This window comes from Oryx dammah, unplaced genomic scaffold (genome assembly GCF_014754425.2).
Source record: "Oryx dammah isolate SB20612 unplaced genomic scaffold, SCBI_Odam_1.1 HiC_scaffold_6, whole genome shotgun sequence".
Taxonomy (NCBI): domain Eukaryota; kingdom Metazoa; phylum Chordata; class Mammalia; order Artiodactyla; family Bovidae; genus Oryx; species Oryx dammah.
This window is the reverse complement of record NW_024070190.1, coordinates 20,847,448-20,870,904: the sequence shown is the minus strand read 5'-3', so window position 1 is coordinate 20,870,904 and position 23,457 is coordinate 20,847,448. Positions and strand designations below refer to the sequence as shown.

At 36.7% G+C, this 23,457-nt stretch overlaps 1 protein-coding gene across 10 annotated transcripts in view; it reads left to right on the top strand.

The window, feature by feature from the left end:
- The window catches only part of CCSER2 (coiled-coil serine rich protein 2), a 164,105-nt gene that overhangs the window by 105,562 nt on the left and 35,086 nt on the right, over positions 1 to 23,457 (top strand). For all 10 annotated transcript variants that reach the window (XR_005721375.1, XR_005721374.1, XM_040242557.1 and 7 more), the window contains 2 exons: positions 2,439 to 2,522; positions 8,449 to 8,535. Coding sequence is in view for 8 of the 10 variants with exons in the window: in XM_040242557.1 (XP_040098491.1) it covers positions 2,439 to 2,522; positions 8,449 to 8,535 (171 nt within the window). In the remaining 2 variants the exon portion in view is untranslated. The remainder of the gene's footprint in view (positions 1 to 2,438; positions 2,523 to 8,448; positions 8,536 to 23,457) is intronic.

Here is a 23,457-nt window from a genome sequence, read left to right as displayed (position 1 = left end):
CATCCATATTGCTGCAAATAGTGTTATTTCATTCTTTTTAATGGCTAATATTCCACTGTATATGCGTACCACATCTTTATCCATTTCTCTGTCAGTGGACATTTAGGTTGATTACATGTCTTCACTATTGTAAACAGTGCTACAGTGAACATTGAGGTGCATGTATCTTTTCAGGTCATGTTTTTCTCAGATATGTGCCCAGGAGTGGGATTGCAGGGTCATATGGTAAATCTGTTTTTAATTGTTTAAGGAACCTCTGTACTATTCTCTTTAGCGGCTGTACCAATTTACATTCCCACCAACAGTGTAGGAGGGTTTCCTTTTCTCCACATCCTCTCCAACATTATTGTTAGTGGATTTTTTGATGATAGTCATTCTGGTTGGTGTGAGGTGATATATCACTGTAGTTTTTATTTGCAGTTCTCTAATAATTAGCTATGTTGAACATCTTTTCATGTGCCTCTTGGTCATCTGTATGTCTTTGGAGAAATTTCTATTTAGTTCTTCTGCCCACTTGTCAGTTGAGTTGTTTGTTTTGATATTGTTAAGCCTCATGAGCTGTTTGTAAATTTTGGAGACTAATCTTTTGTTGGTCACATCATTTGCAAATATTTTCTCCCAATCTGTGGATTGTCTTTTCGTTTTGTTTTTTGTTCCTTTGCTGTGCAAAAGCTTTAGAGTTTAATTAGGCCCTATTTGTTTATTTTTGTTTTTATTTCCATTATTCTGGGAGTTGGCTCAAAAAGGATATTGCTGAGATTTATCTCAGTGTTCTGCCTCTGTTTTCCTCTAGGAGTTTAATAGTGTCTGGTCTCACATTTAGGTCTATACAATCCACTTTGAGCTTATTTTTGTGTGTGGTGTTAAAGAATGATCTAATTTCTTTCTTCTTTTTTTTTTGTATGTAGCTGTCTGGTTTATAGGACTGGCTCTGTTTTTATAGTTCAAGGCAGAGATAAAGTTTACTAAAATGAGTCTTGTAAATTCCTTACTTTTTTAAAAAACATTTTTAATGTATTCTGTGAACATTTGTTATTCATTAGGATGTTGGATTCTTTCTCAGGTCGAATCCTTGTCTATGGCATCACCAATAAAAATGTAATTTATCTCTGCTGGAAATTTGACAAATGCTAATACTTCCCTGTCAGTCACTCTTACTTTCTGAGTTTTTCTAAATACTCCTTCCCGGGCCCCATCACTAGAGTTTCTGATTCATTCTGTTCCAGTGTAGGAGATTGCCATGTCCGGGAGATTTCCTTCAGGACAGATAGGTGCTATGGTAGTGCTCCTATGCGTACTATGTGCGTACCACATCTTCTTTATCCTTTTCTCTCTCAGTGGACATTTAGGTTGATTACATGTCTTCGCTATTGTAAACAGTGCTACGGTGAACATTGAGGTGCATGTATCTTTTCAGGTCATGTTTTTCTCAGATATGTGCCCAGGAGTTGAAGGCTGTTGATTCAGTGGGTATCACAAGGCAGCCAGGTACCATCTGAACAGATAAGATATTGAGCTACAGTTGTACTGCACTGGTCAGGATCTAGGTCCCTCATCATCATCCCAGACATATTCTTAGTTCATCTTTTTTAAGGTTGTCTGTGAATCATTGGACATGCCATGTTTTATCTGATTATTCCTAAACTATTTCAGCAAGACGTAGGACTTAATGATACCCTGTTATTTTTTTAAAAATTGCATTTAAGGACAAAAACTTTAATTTTTTCAATTTTTAAAATTGAGGTATCGTGTATATCCAGTAAAGTACTTAAAGGTGTACCAGTCTTAAGTGTAAAGCTTGTACTTTTCACTTGTATGTACCCATGTAACTGCCATACAGAGAGGACACAAAACATTTCCAGCATCTTTATGGGTTATAATACATTTTTCTGTCAATAACCCCTTTCTTCTAAGTCAGCCACTGTTCTGAATTTTTAGCACCATAGATTAATTTTACCTCTTCTCAAACTTGATAGAGTCATGCAGTATGCATACTCATGTGTCTGTTTCTATTCAAATGTTTTCTGTGGTCAGATCTTTTTGAGTCATTTCATATTATTGTTTCTGACTCCTTTGTACTCAAAGCACTAGACCTGATTCAAATCAGATTTAATTTGACTTTTATTTTACATTTTTCATAGGTGGAGTAATCTTAAGATTTTTAAGGAGTTGTCCTATGTTTCTTTTCCCATTCCAAAACTTTCACTGGCTTTCTCACCGTCAACTTACCTAGTGAATATTCCACAAAATATTCTTTCTTGAACCCTGTTGTTTCCTCTTCTGCGTTTGTTTCTACCAGTGCATGGAGGTAAAAAGGAGATTTCTGAAATCTTAATTGATTACCACTCTAGCATTTGGTCTGGGGTGAGTTCAGGTTGAGCAGAATGCTTGCAGTTAATTGTATTACTCTTGCGTTTTCCTTTTCTTCTTTCTGACAGCATGATGGAAGTGGTTCATTGCATGATGTTCAACTCTCATTGCCATCTAGTCCGGAACCAGAAGATGGTGATCAAATATGCAAGGTATGATGACTAGGTAGTCATGCTGCACTTAAAAAAAAGTTTTTTTATAACTAAAATTATAAAGCAATAATAACACTTTTAATAATAAATATATTTAAACCTGCAACTTTGTTGTCTTCGGTTTTGGTCAGATTTGCCTTTCACTTTTACTAACTTTTTAAGTTAAGTTGATATCCCTGTGGTACTTTGAGTTGTTTTATCAGTTGGATAGTCATCTGTCCCAGTATTAATATTGGTACAGGATTCTTTTTTAAAAATTAATTAAATCTTTTTTTTTTTTTCAGAATTATGAATAGCAATTTAAAATATGACTACTAGTAAAAATTAAAACTGTTAATAGTACTGCTCATATATATATGTGTATATATATATATAATCATAATATTGAAGAACAATATTCTTCAATAGCTGAAAATGACATTTTTTAATGTTTAAAGATATATAGAATGCAGATGCATTTTGTACTTGTATATTTTTTTATAGTTCTCATCTTTAGGTCTAGTTTTAGTTGAAGAAAATTCTTTTTGTATCTTCATGAATCACATATTTATTTCTTAAGGACATACAAGTATTCTTGTCTTTCCTAGTTTCAGGTAAAATTATTGTTTCCTTTCACATTCTGTTTTCAAAGTATTCTAGTCAATGTATTCTACTTGTCTGTAGTAACAGCCTCAAAATACTGGTGGCTTACAATAACAAAAGTTGATTTCTTTTTTTTCTTTGTTTTTAAAAAAAGTTTATTTCTTACTTATTATTTCTCATTATGTTGCATTTTGGTTGTAGATTAGTGAGACTTCATGTTTTTTCTTCTTTCTGGGATTCTGGATGAAGGTCATGCTTTTTGTACTTGAGGGAAAGTAGCACTGGCAGAATACATTGGTTGAATGTAACATATGTTGCTTCCAAAACAGGTCAACTGACCAGTCTTGATGTTAAGCATCAGGGAAGCACAGTTTTCTCATAGGATATGGAGTGACTTTTGGGGAACAAATTTAGTATAAAACACAAAATCAAAAAATATTGGTTAATAGTCACATCTGGTTGTCCAATCCTGGCTTTTCATCGTGTTACCTACCTGTTCTTTAATATAAATTTCTTCCCATCTTCAAGTTTCCATCCTGTTGTGAGTATAATAATAGGTTTGCAGGAGGACATCTCTTTTTGAAAAACTTATTTACATACTCCCTTGCGAGCCATTGATTTAGATGATTTCTGGTTGTCTCAGTTGTTTTTTGTTTGTTTGTTTGTTTGGTGATCGCTACTTTAAAAGTAAAAATTGACTTTTTTCTAAATTTTTTTGTGAGAAGTTTTTTACATATAAATAAATTCTTTTTAAAGAAGAAATTTAATTCCAGCCTTTGTTGCAGAACTCGTGCCTTTGCTTTTTCCACCCTCCTTTAAAGTTCGTCGTGTGTTTAGTGTTGTGAGATGAACACAGCGTGTGTTTCTCTCTTGTCCTCAGTGCCTTTCCTTTCAGGCAGATCATCCCTAGTCTTTCTTCCTTCTTTTTGAGGTTAGATGCAGTTTCTCACTGGGCTTCCCGGGTGGTGCCAATAGTCCAGAATCTGCCTTCCAATGTAGGAGATACAAGAGACAGGGGTTCGATCCCTGGATCAGGAAGATCTGTGAGTAGGGGATGGCAATCCATTACAGTATCCTTGCTTGGAAAATTCCAAAGACAGAGGAGCCTGGCTCCGGATCACAGTCAGACACAACTGAGCGAGCACGAATGTATGCAATAGCTCATACTTGCTCTTTCTAGTACACTAGACAGTCCCTCACGTTCATCAGCAAATCCCCAAATCTGCTCATTGAGGGTGGTTTTGCAGTTCAATTTCAAATGATAGGAATATTGTGACTTATACCATTACAACTTGAGGGCCTAAACTCTCCAGTGGACCTGCCCTGTCACCAGTCTCTCCTGATCCCAGCACAGCTCCCTCTGCCATGTCCCTGATGAGCTGTTTCAGACATTGACCACTTGTCTCCTCCTCTTTCTCAGCTGCTGCATTTGCCTTGTGTTCATCAAGGAAGATCTTCTTTGCTTTTCTGCCTCCCAGCTTATCTGTGTCTATGTCACTCTGATTTACTTTATTCCAGTTACAGGGAAAAGTGACCACTGTGCTGTGGAAGACTACCCTTTCTTGTTCTCGATTCTATCTTCTGCTGTAGTGAAAGACCAAACTCTGTCTGCCTCCTCTCTCACGTCTCATTAGTGTGCTTCATTTACTTCCTCTTCATCGTCACTTTATAGATTTCTGTGTCTTACCTATCCTAAATTCAGTAAATCAGATAAACCTTTCCTTGACTCTCTTTCTAGTTGTTGTGGAAACCTGGAAAAATACACATTTGGCACGGCCTTTGTCTTAAAAGCTTTATCCTTTGGTTTTTGTGTCAGTTCTTTCTGAATTCCCTTACCCCTTAACATCCCCTCTTCTCCTCCACACCACCTGCCTGCCCGCCTTTCTTGGATTCTTTTCCTTTTTAGAATGTAGGTTTGTATCTTTAGTCCAGTGTTCATTGAACTTTCTACTCTCATGATTTCACATGTAACATGTTGTGTTGTTAGTCGCTCAGTTGTGTCCAACTCTTTACAACCCCATGGACTGTAGCCTGCCAGGCTCCTCTGTCCATGGAATTTCCCAGGCAAGAATATTGCAGTGGGTAGCCATTCCCTTCTCCAGGGAATCTTCCCAACCCAGGGATTGAACCCAAGTCTTCATTACAGGCAGTCTTCTATCTGATCCACCAGGGATACCCCTACACGGGTTTCCCATTGTCAGTGGGACACATTGGAAATGTCCTGTGGACGAGATTACCACGTATGAGAGACAGTGATTTTATATGTATTACTATAATCACTGTCTCTCATACTTGGTAATCTTCTTATCCACTGGACATTTCCAGTGTCCCGCTGTTCAAACACATCTCTCACAGATGTGTGTACTTCTAACAGTATTTTTAAAACTGAAAAATATTCTTCTTTGGACACACTTCTCCTCCTTCATTCTGTTCTTTCTGTTCACTGTGTCATCCAAGCTAGAAATGGAGATGACACTCTTGACTGCTCTTCTGTGCTCTTCTCTCACATGCAGTGAACTGCCAAAATCTCTTTTCCTCTTTCTTCTCCTCCCTAGTATCACACTCTTGGGTCAGGCTCCTGCTCTTACCTGGAGTACTGGAACATCTTGATAACCACTTTCCTAGCCTAGTTTTGTTGTTATCCTTGTCAAATATATCCTCCAAATAGCTGTCAAAGCCATCTCCAATGCAGATCTATCTGTTACTCCATGACTGAAGCATGCTTGATGTTCAGGCCCTCTGTGATCTGTCCCTTGCCTGGTTTACTAACCACATTGCTCCCCACTGTTCACCATAGCCTTCGTGTGCGGCATTAGTGGTTATAATTCTCCAAATATGCTATCCTTGTCCCCATCTCTGTATTGTCTTACAGAATCCCTAAAGTCAAAAGTTTGCCACACTTTGTGTCGTTAGAACTTCTTACTTACCTTTAAAACTCCATTGGGATTAACCATTTCCTGATATGTTTTCCTTTTCCTATCTTCATGTGTAAAATGCTTAGAGCAGTGCCTATCATATAAATAATGCTATAAGCATGTTGGCGCTAAATGTTTTACATACTCATATTTTGATTTCACTTTTGGGTTCATTTTCTCTAACATCAGCAGAACCTAGCAATGCCTGAATGATGGCTATATAGTATTCCATCCCGTTGCTACATTATATTTCAGTTGTCCTCTTATGAGGCAGTTCTAAGTTTATGAACTTGAAGATATCTTATTATAGCTTTTCTTGTACTTAGGATCATTTCTTTGGCATGTGAGTTGCATAACTGAAACCGGAGTGCAAGTAATTTTTATGACTGTTGTATATACAGTCATATGTTTGTACAAAAAGATCAGTTTTTATGTCTGATAATGTACCATTTTTTCTGCAGTCTTATTAATCACATTGAGTATTTCTCCCACTAATTTAACTCATGATTTGTAATCCATCTGTTTTGGGGCTTGATTTATGAATTTTTTTAAGTCCCTGAACATTTAAAAAATTCAACTGAAAGTCATTTTTTTCATACATAATAAATAGTTCTTCGTCATTGCTGTGTGCATAACAACTGCAAAATTAAAAAAATATTTTCTTCTCTGTTGTTTCTTCCCCATTCTGATGCTTATTTGATACATCAGAGCCTTTATAAAATGTTTGTTTTTGATCTCTCTTGTTAAAGAGACTGCAGTATTTTTTGTTCCCAACCTATCTGAAGAAGATGGTATACTTTGCTCAATACCAACACATTATATTTGCTTACTTATTATTCTCTCTGGAAAGATGTATCATTTATGTATATATTCTACAGATGAGCCTTGAACAAGTTTTGAATTGCATGGGTCCACTTATACTTGGATTTTTAAAAAAATACTATAGTACTACATCGATCTGCAGTTGGTTGAATACAAGGATGTGAACATTCTGGTTATGGTGGAACTGTGGATGTGGAGCACTCACTAAAAGTTATACCCAGGTCTTTTTACTTTGTATAGGGTGGGCAACCCTAACCCCTGTGTTGTTCAAGGGTTAACTTTAATTTCCCTTGGCAGCACTATTTCATCAGTATATATTTGTGGATAATTAAATAGCAGTAAACAAAGTGGTCTAACTATAAGATAATGATACCTTACATGTGACAATATAACTGAATTCCTGCTTACCTTGATAATAGGTTTGTCTTCAGTTCATTTCAGTTGCTCAAGTCATGTCCGACTCTGTGACCCGATGAATCGCAGCACCCTGGGCTTCCCTGTCCATCACCAACTCCCAGAGTTCACCCAAACTCATGTCCATCGAGTCAGTGATGCCATCCAACCATCTCATCCTCTGTTGTCCCCTTCTCCTCCTGCCCTCAATCTTTCCTGGGCATCAGGGTCTTTTCAGATGAGTCAGCTCTTTACATCAGGTAGCCAAAGTATTGGAGTTTTAGCTTCAACATCAGTCCTTCCAATGAACACCCAGGACTGATCTCTTTTAGGATAGACTGGTTGGACTCCTTGCAGTCCAAGGGACTCTCAAGAGTCCTCTCTAACACCACAGATCAAAAGCATCAATTCTTTGGCATTTAGCTTTCTTTATAGTACAACTCTCACATCCATACACGACTACTGGAAAAACCATAGCCTTGACTAGACGAGCTTTGTTAATACCTGTTAATACTATTAGGAATTTCTTTTTTTTTATTTTATTTTGGGAAAGGGATTGGCCTCGATAGAAATTTCTTACAAACTAAGTCAGCAGGGAATTTATTCTCTGATTCAGGCAGTTCTCATGAAAGTAGCTCAAAGAAAAAGAGTCTTCCTTGATACCCTTTCAGGCACATTTACCTTGCTACTGATTTCTGCACCTGCCATGAAAATGACTCTGTGCCTTTAATGATGCAGTTTCCTCTACTTGTGGCCTTCATTTCCTCTACTTGTGGCCTTCGTTTCCTCTGACAGGCAACTCATATATTTCTTGAAATCTAACTGAAGTTATTATTTTGTGTTTAATTTATTTTAGTTCCTCTTATCTCTGAAATGGGGATAGTAGTATCTACCTCAGAGTTGCAGTTGGAATCAGTTACTTAGACACCCAAAAGTACTTAGGTCTTGGCACCCAATTAGTACTAAGTGAATGTTAGCTGTTGCTGCTCTTATTGTTCATTGTTTATGTGTCAGACTCCTTTAAACTGTGAGTTCCTAGAAGACCAAACTGGATTTTTTTTTTAATGGATAAATAGCTGGGATATTTAAGAAGAATCTTCATGTTAAATAAACACACAGTTCATTGCTCAGCCTGCATCCTTAATTTAATATTTTTCATTAGTGTTTTAAAATACAATTAAATACTTCACATTGAATCTTTTAAAATATTTCAGAATGAAGATTTACTAAATGAAATAAAACAACTTAAAGAGGAACTAAAGAAAAAAGATGAAAAAATCCAACTATTAGAACATCAGCTTGTAAGTATTATAGTGTGATATATAAAATGAAGCCTTTTCAAACTGGGTAATATATATATATATTTATAAACTAGCCAGAATTGACATTGGACTTTATTTTTTGGCTTTTAAAATTGCACTATTGTTTTGTTTTTAGGTTATATGCACTCTATAAAAGTATGTGGTTTAATTTTCAGTCTAAATAATTTTTCAGAGTGAAAAACTCAAACCATTTTCAGTTGCGTCTGTTTGGAGATTTGAAATTCACCAACTTACCTTCATGTTACTGAGGAATGAAACTGGGTATTTAGTCTTTAGAAATCTGAATGGTTGTCTTGTTAGAAGAAGGTTATTCTAAAAAAAATGTTTCCCCATGGGCGATGTTCCATGATTTCTCAGAGCCATATGATTCTTTATAATTTTATAATTGTTAAAATGTCAGATATTAGTTCCATATGAAAACTGTATGTGCTGTGTCTTGAATTTAATTATAATTTAGTTTGTAATAATAAAAGGCCAGGATAACAAGAACATAATGGCATAACAACCACAGTAGGCCAGAGCTTTCTTGGAAGTTAAAAGCTTATATTGGCCAAGCAAAGTAATTTGGTGATATGAAATAGTAATTTCACTCAGAATATAAAATATAAAACATACTGAGTTCTGAACCACTGGGGTCAAGTCAGAGATCCAGCTTATGAATAAATAGTAAGGATAGATGGATCAGATGTTATGATTAAGGGTATCAGAAGATGTAATAAACTTGAAAAAAAAAGAATAACCTAATAGTGCAAATTGAGGGCCTACTAAATATAAAATTAAGAAGGACAAGAGTAGGACTAGTTTTTGTATTTCAAAACTAAAGACAGAGAACAAGCTGGTGGAGGAGTAGGTGGACACAGAGTACGTCTCTCTCCACGGATACATCAGGAGTACCCCTTCAGACACAGAAGTGCATGCAGAACACAAGCTGAGAGTGAACAGGAGTAGCTGACAAGAGGAAAAGAACATATAGAACCACATAAAACTTGGTAGGACAAAGGAACTAGGGGAAAAAGCCGAAGTGTTAGGACTGGACCTGTCCTCGGCGGGTAGGGGAACTGAAACAGAAACCTGAGCCCCACGTTGGGGCAATTGTCTGAGTTGGAGGAGAAACATTTAAGGCTGAGAGTGATCTGTGGCAGCCTAAATAGAATGAGATTCAGACAGTCCTTGCCAGAGCTGTACATGCCCCAGACAGGGACTCAGGTTCCCTGGAAGGCTTTAGTGGCTGGGAGCTGGAGTTTAGGGATTCTGAAGCAATCCCAGGGCGAGGGCTGCTGTTGACTGCAGAGAGTTGAATTGAGGGGATGTGAGGGAGGATATTGTGGTGGGAAATGCCTGTGGAGGAAATCCAGGCAGCCATGGAAGCAAGGCGATTCTGCTGAGTCACGCATAGGGGATGGAGCCATCACCGTAGCCTCTCTCTCCCAACAAGCCAGCATTGGCAGCTGAACAATAGAGAGGCTGGCCCATCAAATGCCTGATGCACTGAACTACAGAGCAAGACCCCACCCAGGGTGCTCCTTTAAGTGCCTGATGCGCCGATCTACAAACTAGGACCCCAGCTAGGGGGACCCCTCTATGTCCCTGACCCATGGAACAACAGAGAAGGACCCCAGGCAAGGGAGCCCTCAAAGTGCTTGCATGGGTGGAGCTACAGAGAAAGACTGACCAAAGAGGCCTTCTGATTGACAGCTACAAGAGGCTTGAAAAAAGACTGATAGCGCCATAACATCCTGTGGCAGAGGCAGTCTGTGTCCCTGCTTGGTACCACCAGAGTCCCCACAAGCCAAGCAGCTTCACCACGTTCATGCTTAGCTGTCACTGGGGCAGAACTGCCACAGGGAAAATAAGTCTTGCATCTACGCGTGCAGGATCGCTTTGCTAGTGTCCAACTCTTTGCGACCCTGTAGACCAAAGCCATCCAGGCTGCTTTGTCAGGGAGAGAGGTTCTCCAGGCAAGAATACCGGAGCGTATTGGCCAGTACTGGTTGCCATACCCTTCTAGAGCACTATATTTCCTGCTGCGCTAGCTGCCAACTCCCCTGAAAACCTGGTGCTGCCAGAACCCCTGCGACCCAAGCAGCAGACCACCTCCACACCTGGCCCCCACAGGGCAAACCCAAGTCCTCCAGGACTGCCTCAGGAGCAAACCCCAGTGGACGACCCACATGCTGAGGTGGAAATAAAACCACAATTGAAACCCAGGGGCAGTGTGGCTAAGGAAGAAGATCCAAAACATTCCCACCAGCTGTACAAGCTGCAGATTAAATCCGCACGATCAACTAGGCAGACTCTGTGCCTATGGAATATATAAAAGGTCATTGAGAGCTCCCACAAAAGAAGACACACTAGTTCTGATAGCTGTGGACATTGGAGGCAAGAACACACAGGAGGAGGACCAGATTAGAATCTGAGCTGCCCCCACAGCAGATCCAGAGATGAGCAGAGTGTTAGAGGGCATCCTAGGGAGGTGAGGTGGACTGTGATTCCCAGCGAGGGAAAGGACTCTGATAGCAGTGACTCAAGAAAAACATTTATCATTCTTATGTTTTTACTTGTCTTGTAGATTCTTTTGGATTGTTTTTTCTTTTTTGTTCCTCTCTTTCCCCCTCCATTGTAGTTATTGGTTTTATTGGCACTATGAAATCCAATTAAGCTTTTGAGCTTTTCTTTTTTTTCTCAGTCACATTTTTATTGTTGTTATAAACCTCTGCCTCTTCATTGGTTGGGCTTTTGCAGTTCTGTGGCATTTTCCTTTTTTTCTTCTTTTCTCTTTTTTTAATTTTAATTTTTTAAACCTATTATTTTTTTTACATTTATTCCTTTGTTTGCTTTTCCTATTGTTCTCTTCCCCTTGCAGTCAATCTTTAAAACATACATAAATCTTCATTTACCTCTATTTAACTTTGCATATCTATTCTTTCTTTCCTTTCCTCTCAACATATTTGTTAGTTTTATTTTCATTGTTTTATTCCCCAATTGGAACCTTGCTTTAGTTTTGTTTTCCAGTTTGTGCTTTAGGTAGTTTTGTTCTTAACTGATTAATATAGTTTTTGGTTTTCTTTGTTTGCCAGGTCAATCTATTCTACTTTATTTTGTTGGACTGTTTCAATTTTGCTTATGGTTGTATATGTATATATTCAGTCACACATTTTATTGTTGTTATAAACCTCTGCCTCTACGTTGGGCTTTTGAAGTTCTGTGTTTTCCTTTTTTCTTTCTTCTCCGTTTTTTTCCTTCCTTTTTTATGATTTTAATTTTTTTAAACCTACTATATTTTTTCTACATTTATTCCTTCATTTGCCTTTCCTACTGTTCTTTTCCCCTTGCAGTTAATCTTTATATAAATCTTCTTCATCTACTCCTGTTTAACTTTGCATATCTATTTTTTCTTTCTTTTCTTTCCTCTCAACATATTTGTTAGTTTTGTTTTCATTGCTTTGTTCCCCACTTGGCACCTTGCTTTAGTTTTGTTTTCCAGTTTGTACTTTAGTTTGGTTCTTAACTGGTTAATATAATTTTTGATTTCCTTTGTTTGCTGGGTCAATCTGCTGTACTTTATTTTTGTTGGACTGTTCTGACTTTGCTCATGAATGTATATGTATACGTGTATATTCCATTATTTTAATTATTATTTGCCTGACGTTGTAACTGCCATTTGTCTGGGGTTCATCTTTGGTTTCTCATTTTTGGGTATTTGTTCTAATCTCACTTATTAATACCATAACAAACCACTCCAGAGATCAAGCCTTGAGCCTTTGGAGTGGGAGCACTGACTCCAAGACCCTAGACTACCAGAGAAATAACCCTAGGGAGTATCAGATAGTGAGAACTCAGAAAGGAAACCACTTGAATGCAAGACCCAGCATCACCCAACCACCAGTTGCACCCTGTACAGGATGCCTCATCTAAACAACAAACAAAACAAAAATACAAACCCAATCATCAGCAGATAGGATTACCACCTCACTCAACCTTGCCCATCAGAGGAAAAGCAAACAAAAACTCAGCACAAATCTCACCTTATATGAAGCTTACAGAAACCACTGGAACAAACTTAGGAAGGCAGAAAACAAAAGGAAGAAAGAATTCAACCTTGAAGCCTTGGAAAAGGAGACCTCAAACACAATAAGTTAAAATAAAAATAATGAAAAGGCAGAGAAATACTACACAAATGAAGTAACAAAGTAGAAACAGTGAAATCCAAATAAATGAAGAGGAAATAGGCAAACTACCTGAAAAAGAATTCAGAATAATGATAGTGAAGATGATCAAAAACCTTGAAAACAAAATGGAGAAAATGCAAGAATCAGTTAACAAAGACCTAGAAAAATTGGAGAAGGAAATGGCAACCCACTCCAGTATTCTTGCCTGGAGAATCCCATGGAAGGAGGAGCTTGGTGGGCTACAGTCCACAGGTCGCAAAGAGTCGGACACGACTGAGCGACTTTACTTCACTAGAAGAATTAAAGAATGAACATACAGAGACAACAACACAATTACTGCAATTAAAAATACTCTAGAAGGAATCAATAGCAGAATATCTGAAGCAGAAGAACGAATCAGTGACCTGGAAGATAAAATGGTGGAAATGACTTCTGAATAGCAAAATAAGTAAAAAAAAGAATGAAAAGAACTGAGGATAGTCTCAGAGACTTGGGACAGTATCAAATGCACCAACATTCAGATTATAGGGATCCCAGAAGAAGAGGAAAAGAAAGGGTATGAGAAAGTTTTTGAAGAGATTATAGTTGAAAATTTTCCCAACATGGAAAAGGAAATAGTCATTCAAGTTGAAGAGGCACAGAGTTCCACACAGGATAAACTGAAGGAGAAACATGCCAAGACACATACTAATCAAGGTAAAAAGGATTAAACACAAAGAAAGAATATTAAAAGCAGCAAGGAAGAAGTAACAAGTAACATACCAGGGAAACCCCATATGCTTAACAGCTGATCTTTCAGCAGAAACTCTGCAGGTCAGAAGGGAATGGCAGGATATATTTGAAGTACTGAAAGGGAAAAATCTGCAGTGAAGATTACTGTACCCAGCAAGAATCTCATTCAAAACTGATGGAGAAATAAAAAGCTTTTCATACAAGCAAAAGTTAAGAGAATTCAGTACCACTAAACCAGCTTTACAACAAATGTTAAAGGGACATATATAGTCAAGAAATACAAGAGAAAAAAAATGATTTACAAAATCAACCCCAAACAATTAAGAAAATGGCAGTAGGAACTATATATCGATAACTAGTTTAAATGTAAATGGATTAAATGCTCTAACCAAAAGACACAGACTGGCTGAATGGACACAAAAACAAGACCCATATATATGCTGTCTACAAGAAACTCACTTCAGACGTAAAGATGCATAATAGACTGGAAGTGAGAGGATGGAAAAATACATTCCATGCAAATGGGAAGCAAAAGAAAGCTAGAGTAGCAGTCCTCACATCAGACATAATAGATCTTAAAATAAAGAGTATTACAACAGAGAAGGAAGGACACTACATAATGATCATGGGACTAATCTTAAGAGGAAGACATAGTAATTGTGAATATCTGTGCACCCAACATAGGAGCACCTCCATAGGTAAGACAAACACTAACAGACATAAAAGGTGAAATCGACAATAACATACTAATAGTAGGAGACTTTAACACCCAGTCACACAAAGGGACAGATAATCAAAACAGAAAATTAATAAGGAAACACAAGTCTTAAATGATACACTAGATGAGATGGATCTCATTGATATCTTTAGGACATTCCATCCAAATACAGAAGAATACACCTTCTTCTCAAGTGCACATGGAACATTCTCCAGGATAGACCACATCTTGGGTCACAAATCAAACCTGAGTAAATTTAAGAAGATTGAAATCATATCAAGCATCTTCTCCGACAACAGCGCTATGAATCTAGATATCAATTACAAGAAAAAAATTGCAAGAAACACAAACACATGGAGATTAAACAATACGTTTCTAAATAACCAACAGGTTACTGAGGAAATCAAATGGGAAATGAAAGAATTTCTAGAAACAAATGCCAATGAAAACACAACAACTCAAAACCTATGGTATGCAGCCAAAGCAGTTCTAAGAGGGAAGTCTATAGCAATACAATTCTACCTCAAGAAACAAGAAAAACATCAACTAGACAATCTAACTTTACACCTAAAACAACTGGAAAAAAGAAGAACAAAAACCCCCCGCAAAATTAATGGAAGGAAAGAAATCATAAAAACTCAAGCAGAAATAAATGAAAAAGAAATGAAAGAATAATAAAGGTTAATAAAACTAAAAGCTGGTTCTTTTAGAAGATAAACAAAATTGATAAGCCTTTAGCCAGACTCATCAAGAAAAAAAGAAGAATCAGTGCAACAAAATTAGAAATGAAAAAGGAGAGGTTACAACAGACAAAGGAGTATGAGACTATGGTTAACAACTATATGGCAATAAAATGGATAACCTGGAAGAAATGGACAGATTCTTAGAAAAGTTCAATCTTCCAAGACTGAACCAGGAAGAAATAGAAATTATGAACAACCTAATTCCAAGCACTGAAATTGAAGCTGTGATAAAAAATCTCCCATAAAACAAAAGCCCAGGACCAGATGGCTTCAAAGGAGAATTCTGTCAAACATTTAGAGAAGAGCTAATGCCTATCCTTCTAAAAGTCTTTCAAAAAATTGCAAACTCAATCTACGACTCACCCTGTTCCCAAAACCAGACAAAGACAACACAAAAAAATAAAACCACAGACCAATATCACTGATGAACATAGATGCAAAAATCCTCAACAAAATTTTAGCAAAAAGATTATAGCAGCACATCAGGAAGCTCATATATCGTGAATAAGTTGGGTTTATTCCAGGAAAGCAATGATTCTTCAATATATTCAAATCAATCAATGTGATACACCATATTAGCAAACTGAAAGATAAAACAATATGATACTCTAAATAGATGCAGAAAAAGACTTTGACAAAATTTAGCACCCATTTATGAATAAAACTGTTCAAAAAATGGGCATAGAAGGAACAACTCAACATAGTAAAGGCCATATATGATAAGCCTACAGCAAACATTATTCTCAGTGGTGAAAAACTGAAAGCATTCCCCTAAGATCAGGAACAAGACAAGGGTGTCCACTTTCACGACTATTAGTCAACATAATTCTGGAATTCCTACCTACAGCAATCAGAGAAGAAAAAGAAAGGAATCCAGGAATCCAGATTGGAAGAGAAGAAGTAAAGTTCTCCCTGTTGGCAGATGATGTGATACTGTACATGGAAAACCCTAAAGATAGTATCAGAAAATTACTGGCACTAATCAGTGAATTTAGCAGAGTTGCAGGATACAAAATCAGTACACAGAAATTACTTGCATGTCTATATACTAACAATGAAAAATCAGAAAGAAATTAAGGAATCAATCCCATTCACCATTGCAACAAAAAGAATTAAATATCTGGGAATAAACACCTGGGGTAACGGGCAAATTTGGCCTTGGAATACGGAATGAAGCAGGGCAAAGGCAAATAGAGTTTTGCCAAGAGAACACACTGGTCATAGCAAACACCTTTTCCAACAACACAAGAGAAGACTCTACACATGGACATCACCAGATGGTCAACACTGAAATCAGACTGATTATATTCTTTGCAGCCAAAGATGGAGAACCTCTATACAGTCAGCAAAAACAAGACCAGGAGCTGACTGTGGCTCAGATCATGAACTCCTTATTGCCAAATTCAGACTTAAATTGAAGAAAGTAGGGAAAACCACTACACCATTCAGGTATGACCTAAATCAAATCCCTTATGATTATACAGTGGAAGTGAGAAATAGATTTAAGGGACTAGATCTGACAGATAGAGTGCCTGATGAACTGTGGACGGAGGTTCGTGACATTGTTCAGGACACAGGGATCAAGATCATCCTCATGGAAAAGAAATTCAAAGAAGCAAAATGGCTCTCTGAGGAGGCCTTACAAATAGCTGTGAAAAGAAAAGAAATGAAAAGCAAAGGAGAAAATGAAAGATATAAGCATCTGAATGCAGAGTTCCAAAGAATAGCAAGGAGAGATAAGAAAGCAACAGAGAGGAAAACAACAGAATGGGAAAGACTAGGGATCTCTTTAAGAAAACTAGAGATACCAAGGGAACATTTCATGCAAAGGTGGGCTCGATAAAGGACAGAAATGGTATAGACCTAACAGAAGCAGAAGATACTAAGAAGAGGTGGCAAGAATATGCAGAAGAACTGTACAAAAAAGATCTTCACAACCAAGATAATCACGATGGTGTGATCACTCACCTAGAGCCAGACATCCTGAAATGTGAAGTCAAGTGGGCCTTAGAAAGCATCACTACGAACAAAGCTAGTGGAGGTGATGGAATTCCAGTGGAGCTATTTCAAATCCTGAAAGATGATGCCATGAAAGTGCTACACTCAGTATGCCAGCAAATTTGGAAAACTCAGCAGTGGCCACAGGACTGGAAAAAGTCAGTTTTCCTTCCAGTCCCAAAGAAAGGTAATGCCAAAGAATGCTCAAACTACCGCACAATTGCCCTCATCTCACATGCTAGTAAAGTAATGCTCAAAATTCTCCAATCCGGGCTTCATCAGTACATGAACCGTGAACTTACAGATGTTCAAGCTGGTTTTAGAAAAGGCAGAGGAACCAGAGGTCAAATTGCCAACATCTGCTGGATCATTGAAAAAGCAAAAGAGTTCCAGAAAACATCTACATCTGCTTTATTGACTATGCCAAAGCCTTTGACTGTGTGGATCACAATAAACTGTGGAAAATTCTGAAAGAGATGGGAATACCAGACCACCTGACCTGTGTCTTGAGAAACCTATATGCAGGTCAGGAAGCAACAGTTTGAACTGGACATGGAACAACAGACTGGTTCCAAATAGGAAAAGGAGTATGTCAAGGCTGTATATTGTCACTCTGTTTATTTAACTTCTATGCAGTGTACATCATGAGAAACGCTGGGCTGAATGAAGCACAAGCTGGAATGAGGATTGCCAGGAGAAATATCAATAACCTCAGATATGCAGATGACACCACCCTTCTGGCAGAAAGTGAAGAGGAACTAGAAAAGCTCTCACTGAAAGTGAAAGAGGAGAGTGAAAAAGTTGGCTTAAAGCTCAACATTCAGAAAATGAAGATCATGGCATCTGGTCCCATCACTTCATAGGAAATAGATGGGGAAACAGTGGAAACAGTGTCACACTTTTATTTTTTTGGCCTCCAAAATCACTGCAGATGTTGATTGCAGCCATGACATTAAAAGACGCCTACTCCTTGCAAGGAAAGTTATGACCAACCTAGATAGCATATTCAAAAGCAGAGACGTTACTTTGCCAACAAAGATCTGTCTAGTCAAAGCTATGGTTTTTCCAGTGTCATGTATGGATGGGAAATTGGACTGTGAAGAAAGCAGAGCACCGAAGAATTGATGCTTTTGAGCTGTGATGTTGGAGAAGACTCTTGAGAGTCCCTTGGACTGCAAGGAGATCCAACCAGTCCCTTCTAAAGGAGATCAGTCCTAGGCGTTCTTTGGAAGGACTGATGCTAAAGCTGAAACTCCAATACTTTGGCCACCTTATGCGAAGAATTTTCTCATTGGAAAAGACTCTGATACTGGGAGGGATCGGAGGCAGGAGGAGAAAGGGACGACAAAGGATGAAATGGCTGGATGGCATCACGGACTTGATGGAGATGAGTTTGAGTGAACTCCCGGAGTTGGTGATAGACAGGGAGGCCTGGCGTGCTGCAATTCATGGGGTCGCAAAGAGTCAGACACAACTGAGCAACTGAACTGAACTGAAGGAGACAGAAGAACTGTACAGAGAAAATTATAATACACTAATGAAAGAAATCAAAGACAGCATAAACAGATGGAGGGATATTCCATGTTCCTGGGTAGGAAGAATCAATATTGTGAAAATGACTATGCTACCAAATGCAGTCTACAGATTCAGTGCTATATCTATCAAATTATCAGTGGTATTTTTCACAGAACTAGAATAACAAATTTTACAATTCATATGGAAACTCAAAAGACCCTGAATAGCCAAAGCAGTCTTGAGAAAGAAGAATGGAGCTGGAGGAATCAATCTTCCTGACTTTAGATTATACTACAAAGCTGCAGTCTTCAAGACAGTATGGTACTGGCACAAAAACAGAAATATAGACCAGTGGAACCAGATTGAAAGCCCAGAAATAAACCCATGCACCTATGGTATGTTATTTTTGACAAAGGAGGCAAGAATATACAATGGGGCAAAGACAGCCTCTTCAATAAATGGTGCTGGAAAAACTGGACAACTACATGTAAAAAAATGAAATTAGAACACTTCCTAACACCATACATGAAGATAAACTCAAAATGGATTAAAGATCTAAATGTAAAACTGGAAACTATAAAACTCTTAGAGGAAAGTATAGGCACAACACTAATGACATTAATTAAAGCAAGATCCTCTATGACTCACCTCCTATAGTAATGGAAATAAAAAGAAAAGCAAACAAGTGGGACCTGACTAAACTTAAAAGCTTTTGCACAGCAAAGGAAACTATAAGCAAGGTGAAAGGACAACCCTCTGAATGGGAGAATATAATAGCAAATGAGACAAGTGACAAAGGATTTATTTCCAAAATGTTCAAGCAGCTCATACAACTCAATACCAGAAAAACAAACAACCCAATCAAAAAGTGGGAAAAAGACCTCAACAGACGTTTCTCCAAAGAAGACATGCAAATGGCTAACAAACACATGAAAAGATGCTCAACATCACTTATCATTAGAGAAATGAACATCAAAACTACAATGAGGTATCACCTCACAGCAGTCAGAATGGCCATCATCAAAAAATCTAGACACAATAAATGCTGGAGAGGGTGTGGAGAAAAGGGAATGCTCTTGCACTGTTGGTGGGAATGTAAATTGATACAGCCACTTTGGAAGACTCTATGGAGATTCCTTATCAAAGTAGGAATAAAACCACCATATGACCCAGCGATTAACTCCTGGGCATATACCCTGAGGAAACCAAAATTGAAAAAGGCACATGTATTCCATTGTTCATTGCAGCACTATTGCCAATAGCTAGAACATGGAAGCAACCTAGATGTCCATCGACAGATGAATGGTAAAGAAGTGGTGGTACATATACAAAATGGAATATTACTCAGCCATAAAAAGGAATGCACTTGAGTCAGTTTTGATGAGGTAATGAAGCTAGCACCTATTATACAGAGTGAAGTGAGTCAGAAAGAAAGATATAAATATCATATTCTAATGCATACATATGGAATCTAGAAAAATGGTACTGAAGAATTTATTCACAGGTCAGCAGTGGAGAAAACAGACATAGAGAATAGACTTATGGACATGGGGAGAGGGGAGGAGGGGGTGAGATGTGTGGAAGAGTAACATGGAAACTTCCATTACCATATGTAAAATAAGATAGCCAACAGGAATTTGCTGGATGGCTCAGGAAACTCAAATGGGTGCTTTGTATCAGTATCAGTCTAGAGGTGTGGGATGTGGCGGGAGATGGGAGGAAGATTCAAAAGGGAGGGGATGTATGTATACCTATGGCTGATTCATGTTGAGGTTTGACAGAAAACAACAAAATTCTGCAAAGCAATTATCCTTCAATTAAAAAAATACAGCTAAACACAAACCCAATCAGTGTAGCCAATTTTCAGGGAAAAGAAAAGGTAGCTTTAAGAAATTAAACTTCAGATTTTGCAGAAATATATTATAGAGCACAAAACTTGTATCTAGTGATTTTAGAAAAAAAGATTATGACTCTCATATTCTGTAGCTAAACCCCTTTTTTTTAATATACAGAGGTACATTCTCTGACCTTTAATGTATTGAAAAATATGCTACACATTTATCTTTGTAAAATTATTTAATGATGCATCCCAAGTACTTGAGAGAGAAATTTTAAAATAACTCAGGAATAAAGAAGTAAAGATTAAAATGAATGAATGGTTAAATGGAAACCCACCTTTAGAGAGATTCAATCGGATAATCTTCCCAACTACTAATGGGAGAAAACTTAAGGCTCATTATTTAATCATATGTCATTGTATATCATTTGAATGTTAAATTTATTTAATTTATAAATTAAAACATTTTTGAAATAAAAATTATTTTTAACTAAAAGTTTAAGTTGCTATTTTTGTAAGTATTTAGATAAAATATATTTCAGGAAAGAGATAAAGGGTATACTGAAGAAGTACTGAGTTATTTATCTACAAATAAGTATCTAAAATTATTCTTGTCATATACTTAGACAAAATGTTTGTGGACTGCTCTAAGGTAACTACTATTAGAATAATGTATCTTACGAAAGATAAAAGTAAAAGAGGACATAGAGAAATATCAAAGATATCTAAAAATAGCAAAACTAAGGTGACAGAAATTCAACTAAATGTTATAAATATTAATATAATAATAAATGGAAATGGCATTATCTCATGTAGAGAGCTTTGTTGAGGATTTAAAGTAAAATTCTTTAATTTCTTTACATAAGGGAAATTTAGGTAAAGTAAAATGGCATAGTAATACTGTATATAAAAGGTTGGGAGTTTCAATATTAAAATTAAAAAAGTAAATCTAAGACAAATAATTATGAAAAAATCTATGATTAATAAATAATGAAAAATACAGCTTTTTATGCTGAGAAGTTTTAATAATTCTTTTAACTTCAGTATGCCCTTTAAAAAATATTCTTTTCTCATTTATAATATTACCTTTAACTAGTTAACAGTAATTTAAAAATATTTTCTAACATTCAGTCCATATTCTGATTTCTCCAGTTCTGAAAATATCTCGTATGTTTATACATTGCATCAAGTTATATCCCCTAAGTTTCTTTTACTTTAGAATCATTCTTTTTTTTTCCCATTGTACTCCCTTATTAAAGAGACTGGGTCAGTTATCCTGAAGAATATCTCACCTTACAAATAACGTTTAGAAATGTTTTAGAAATATTTAAGAGAATCCTAAAGAAAGAAAGAAAAACACAAGCAAAAACATTACTCTTTATTGATATGTGAAATTGTCTGTATTTGATATATTAAATTTAGATATTATTTATTTCAGAAGAGCCTATCACCTATCTTTAGTTATGGTCTAGAAAGTCTCTTGTTCAAATCAAGAATTTAAAAGGATATAAACCATTGAAAGCAGAAATATGCAACTGCACTTTTCAAATTACCAAAATTAAAATTGCCTGTCTCTTTTTAGTCTTTTTCTTTCTTTATATCCCTTAGTTAGTTTTCTTAAAAATAGCAGAATGTCATCAGAGGAGCCATGGAATAAGAATTAGAGAACTTTTCTTGTTCGTATTAAGTAGCTGAATGACATTGGCAGTTTCTGTCACTCTAGTGCTTTCTTTATCAAAAATGTAGAGGTTTTTCTAGGTGATTTCAAAGTCCTTTTCCATTTCTAGCTTGTTATACTTTTAATCTTTTTTCAGAAATAGGTACTCTAACCTCTGTTTATATGTAAACTTAAAAAAATACATTGACAATATAATATGTTAAATTCTTATTTTATGAGGAATATGCAGATATAAAATCATATTGCAGTGCTCCAAAAATTAAGCCAAAAAGTATAGAGGCTTCTATTTAAACCTTATTCCAAATGTTTAGAATGTTTGTATATTTTCACCTCAGTATACTGCAGTTAAATAATAATTAATTTAGATATATTTGAGTCCTCAGAGTAATCCTATGAAAGTACTGGTGTAGAATCTTCTTTGTAGAGACATAGAAAGTGGAATTCAGCTTAAGTAGGCTGGCTGTGTAGTTGAGTATTTGAGAAGCCATGACCAGACTGAAGCTGCATAGACCTAGGTTCAAATCCTGGCTCTGAACTTAGTAGCCATACTCTCTTAGGGAAGCTACTTAATTTCTTTTAAGCCTCTTCTGTGTGTGGGGATAGTAAAATAATGCCGACCATATAGTGTTGTATTATAAACTAAATGAACTACGTATGTAAAGTCCTTAATGCTATAATTGGCCCATGGATACATGATAAATAATAACTCTTATTTGATGATTTGCTCCAAATCATCCATCCTAGTGAATCAGTGCCTGTCTAGTGATGTTTTAAGTAAAAGTCTGACTAAAGTGACTTGAAAATAAGAATGTTTATAAACTTAAATAACAAGAAAGTGTATTGGCCTGTCTGTTTTCATGGTTTCTTAATTGGTCATGTGGGTAATGGTAAAGTTCTCGCATGACTTTTCTGAAATCCTCTTGGATTCTTGCATGTACTTTCACGGTCACAAGATGTTTGTGGTAACTCTGTGTCATATACTCACGCCTTGGTCCCCCAAAGTAGGAAAAGCACCTGTTTTTCTTTAGCATATCCATTTTTAAAATTAAGAACACTGTCTTAGAAATAACCCAGAAGTGTCTCATGTTTTATTGGTTAGATTTGGGTTCTTTGTCCCTTAAGCATTGGGGAGTAGGATTAATCAGATTGGTTCAGACTAATCAAAATCTGTCATTGAGTCAAGAGACGATACATACTTCCTGAAATATGGGGCCACATAGAAGGTGAGCATCTGAAAGAATCTGTCAGCAGTAAAGAACACAGATGGAGAGGGAATGATAAGAGTAGCTGTTATCTGCCTATTGAAATGTCCCTAAAAGCTACATTTTCCGAATTATGGAAAATTCAAATATTTGCCAGTTATTGTCCTACATATGTTAGTTAGCACATAGGCTGCAGAACGGAAATTGTTTCTGGAATTGCAGTAGTCAAGATAAAATAAGTAATGTGCTTGCATTAAGATAAATGTTTGTTTTTTTTTTCTGCTTTCATGCCTCCCATATATGTTAAAA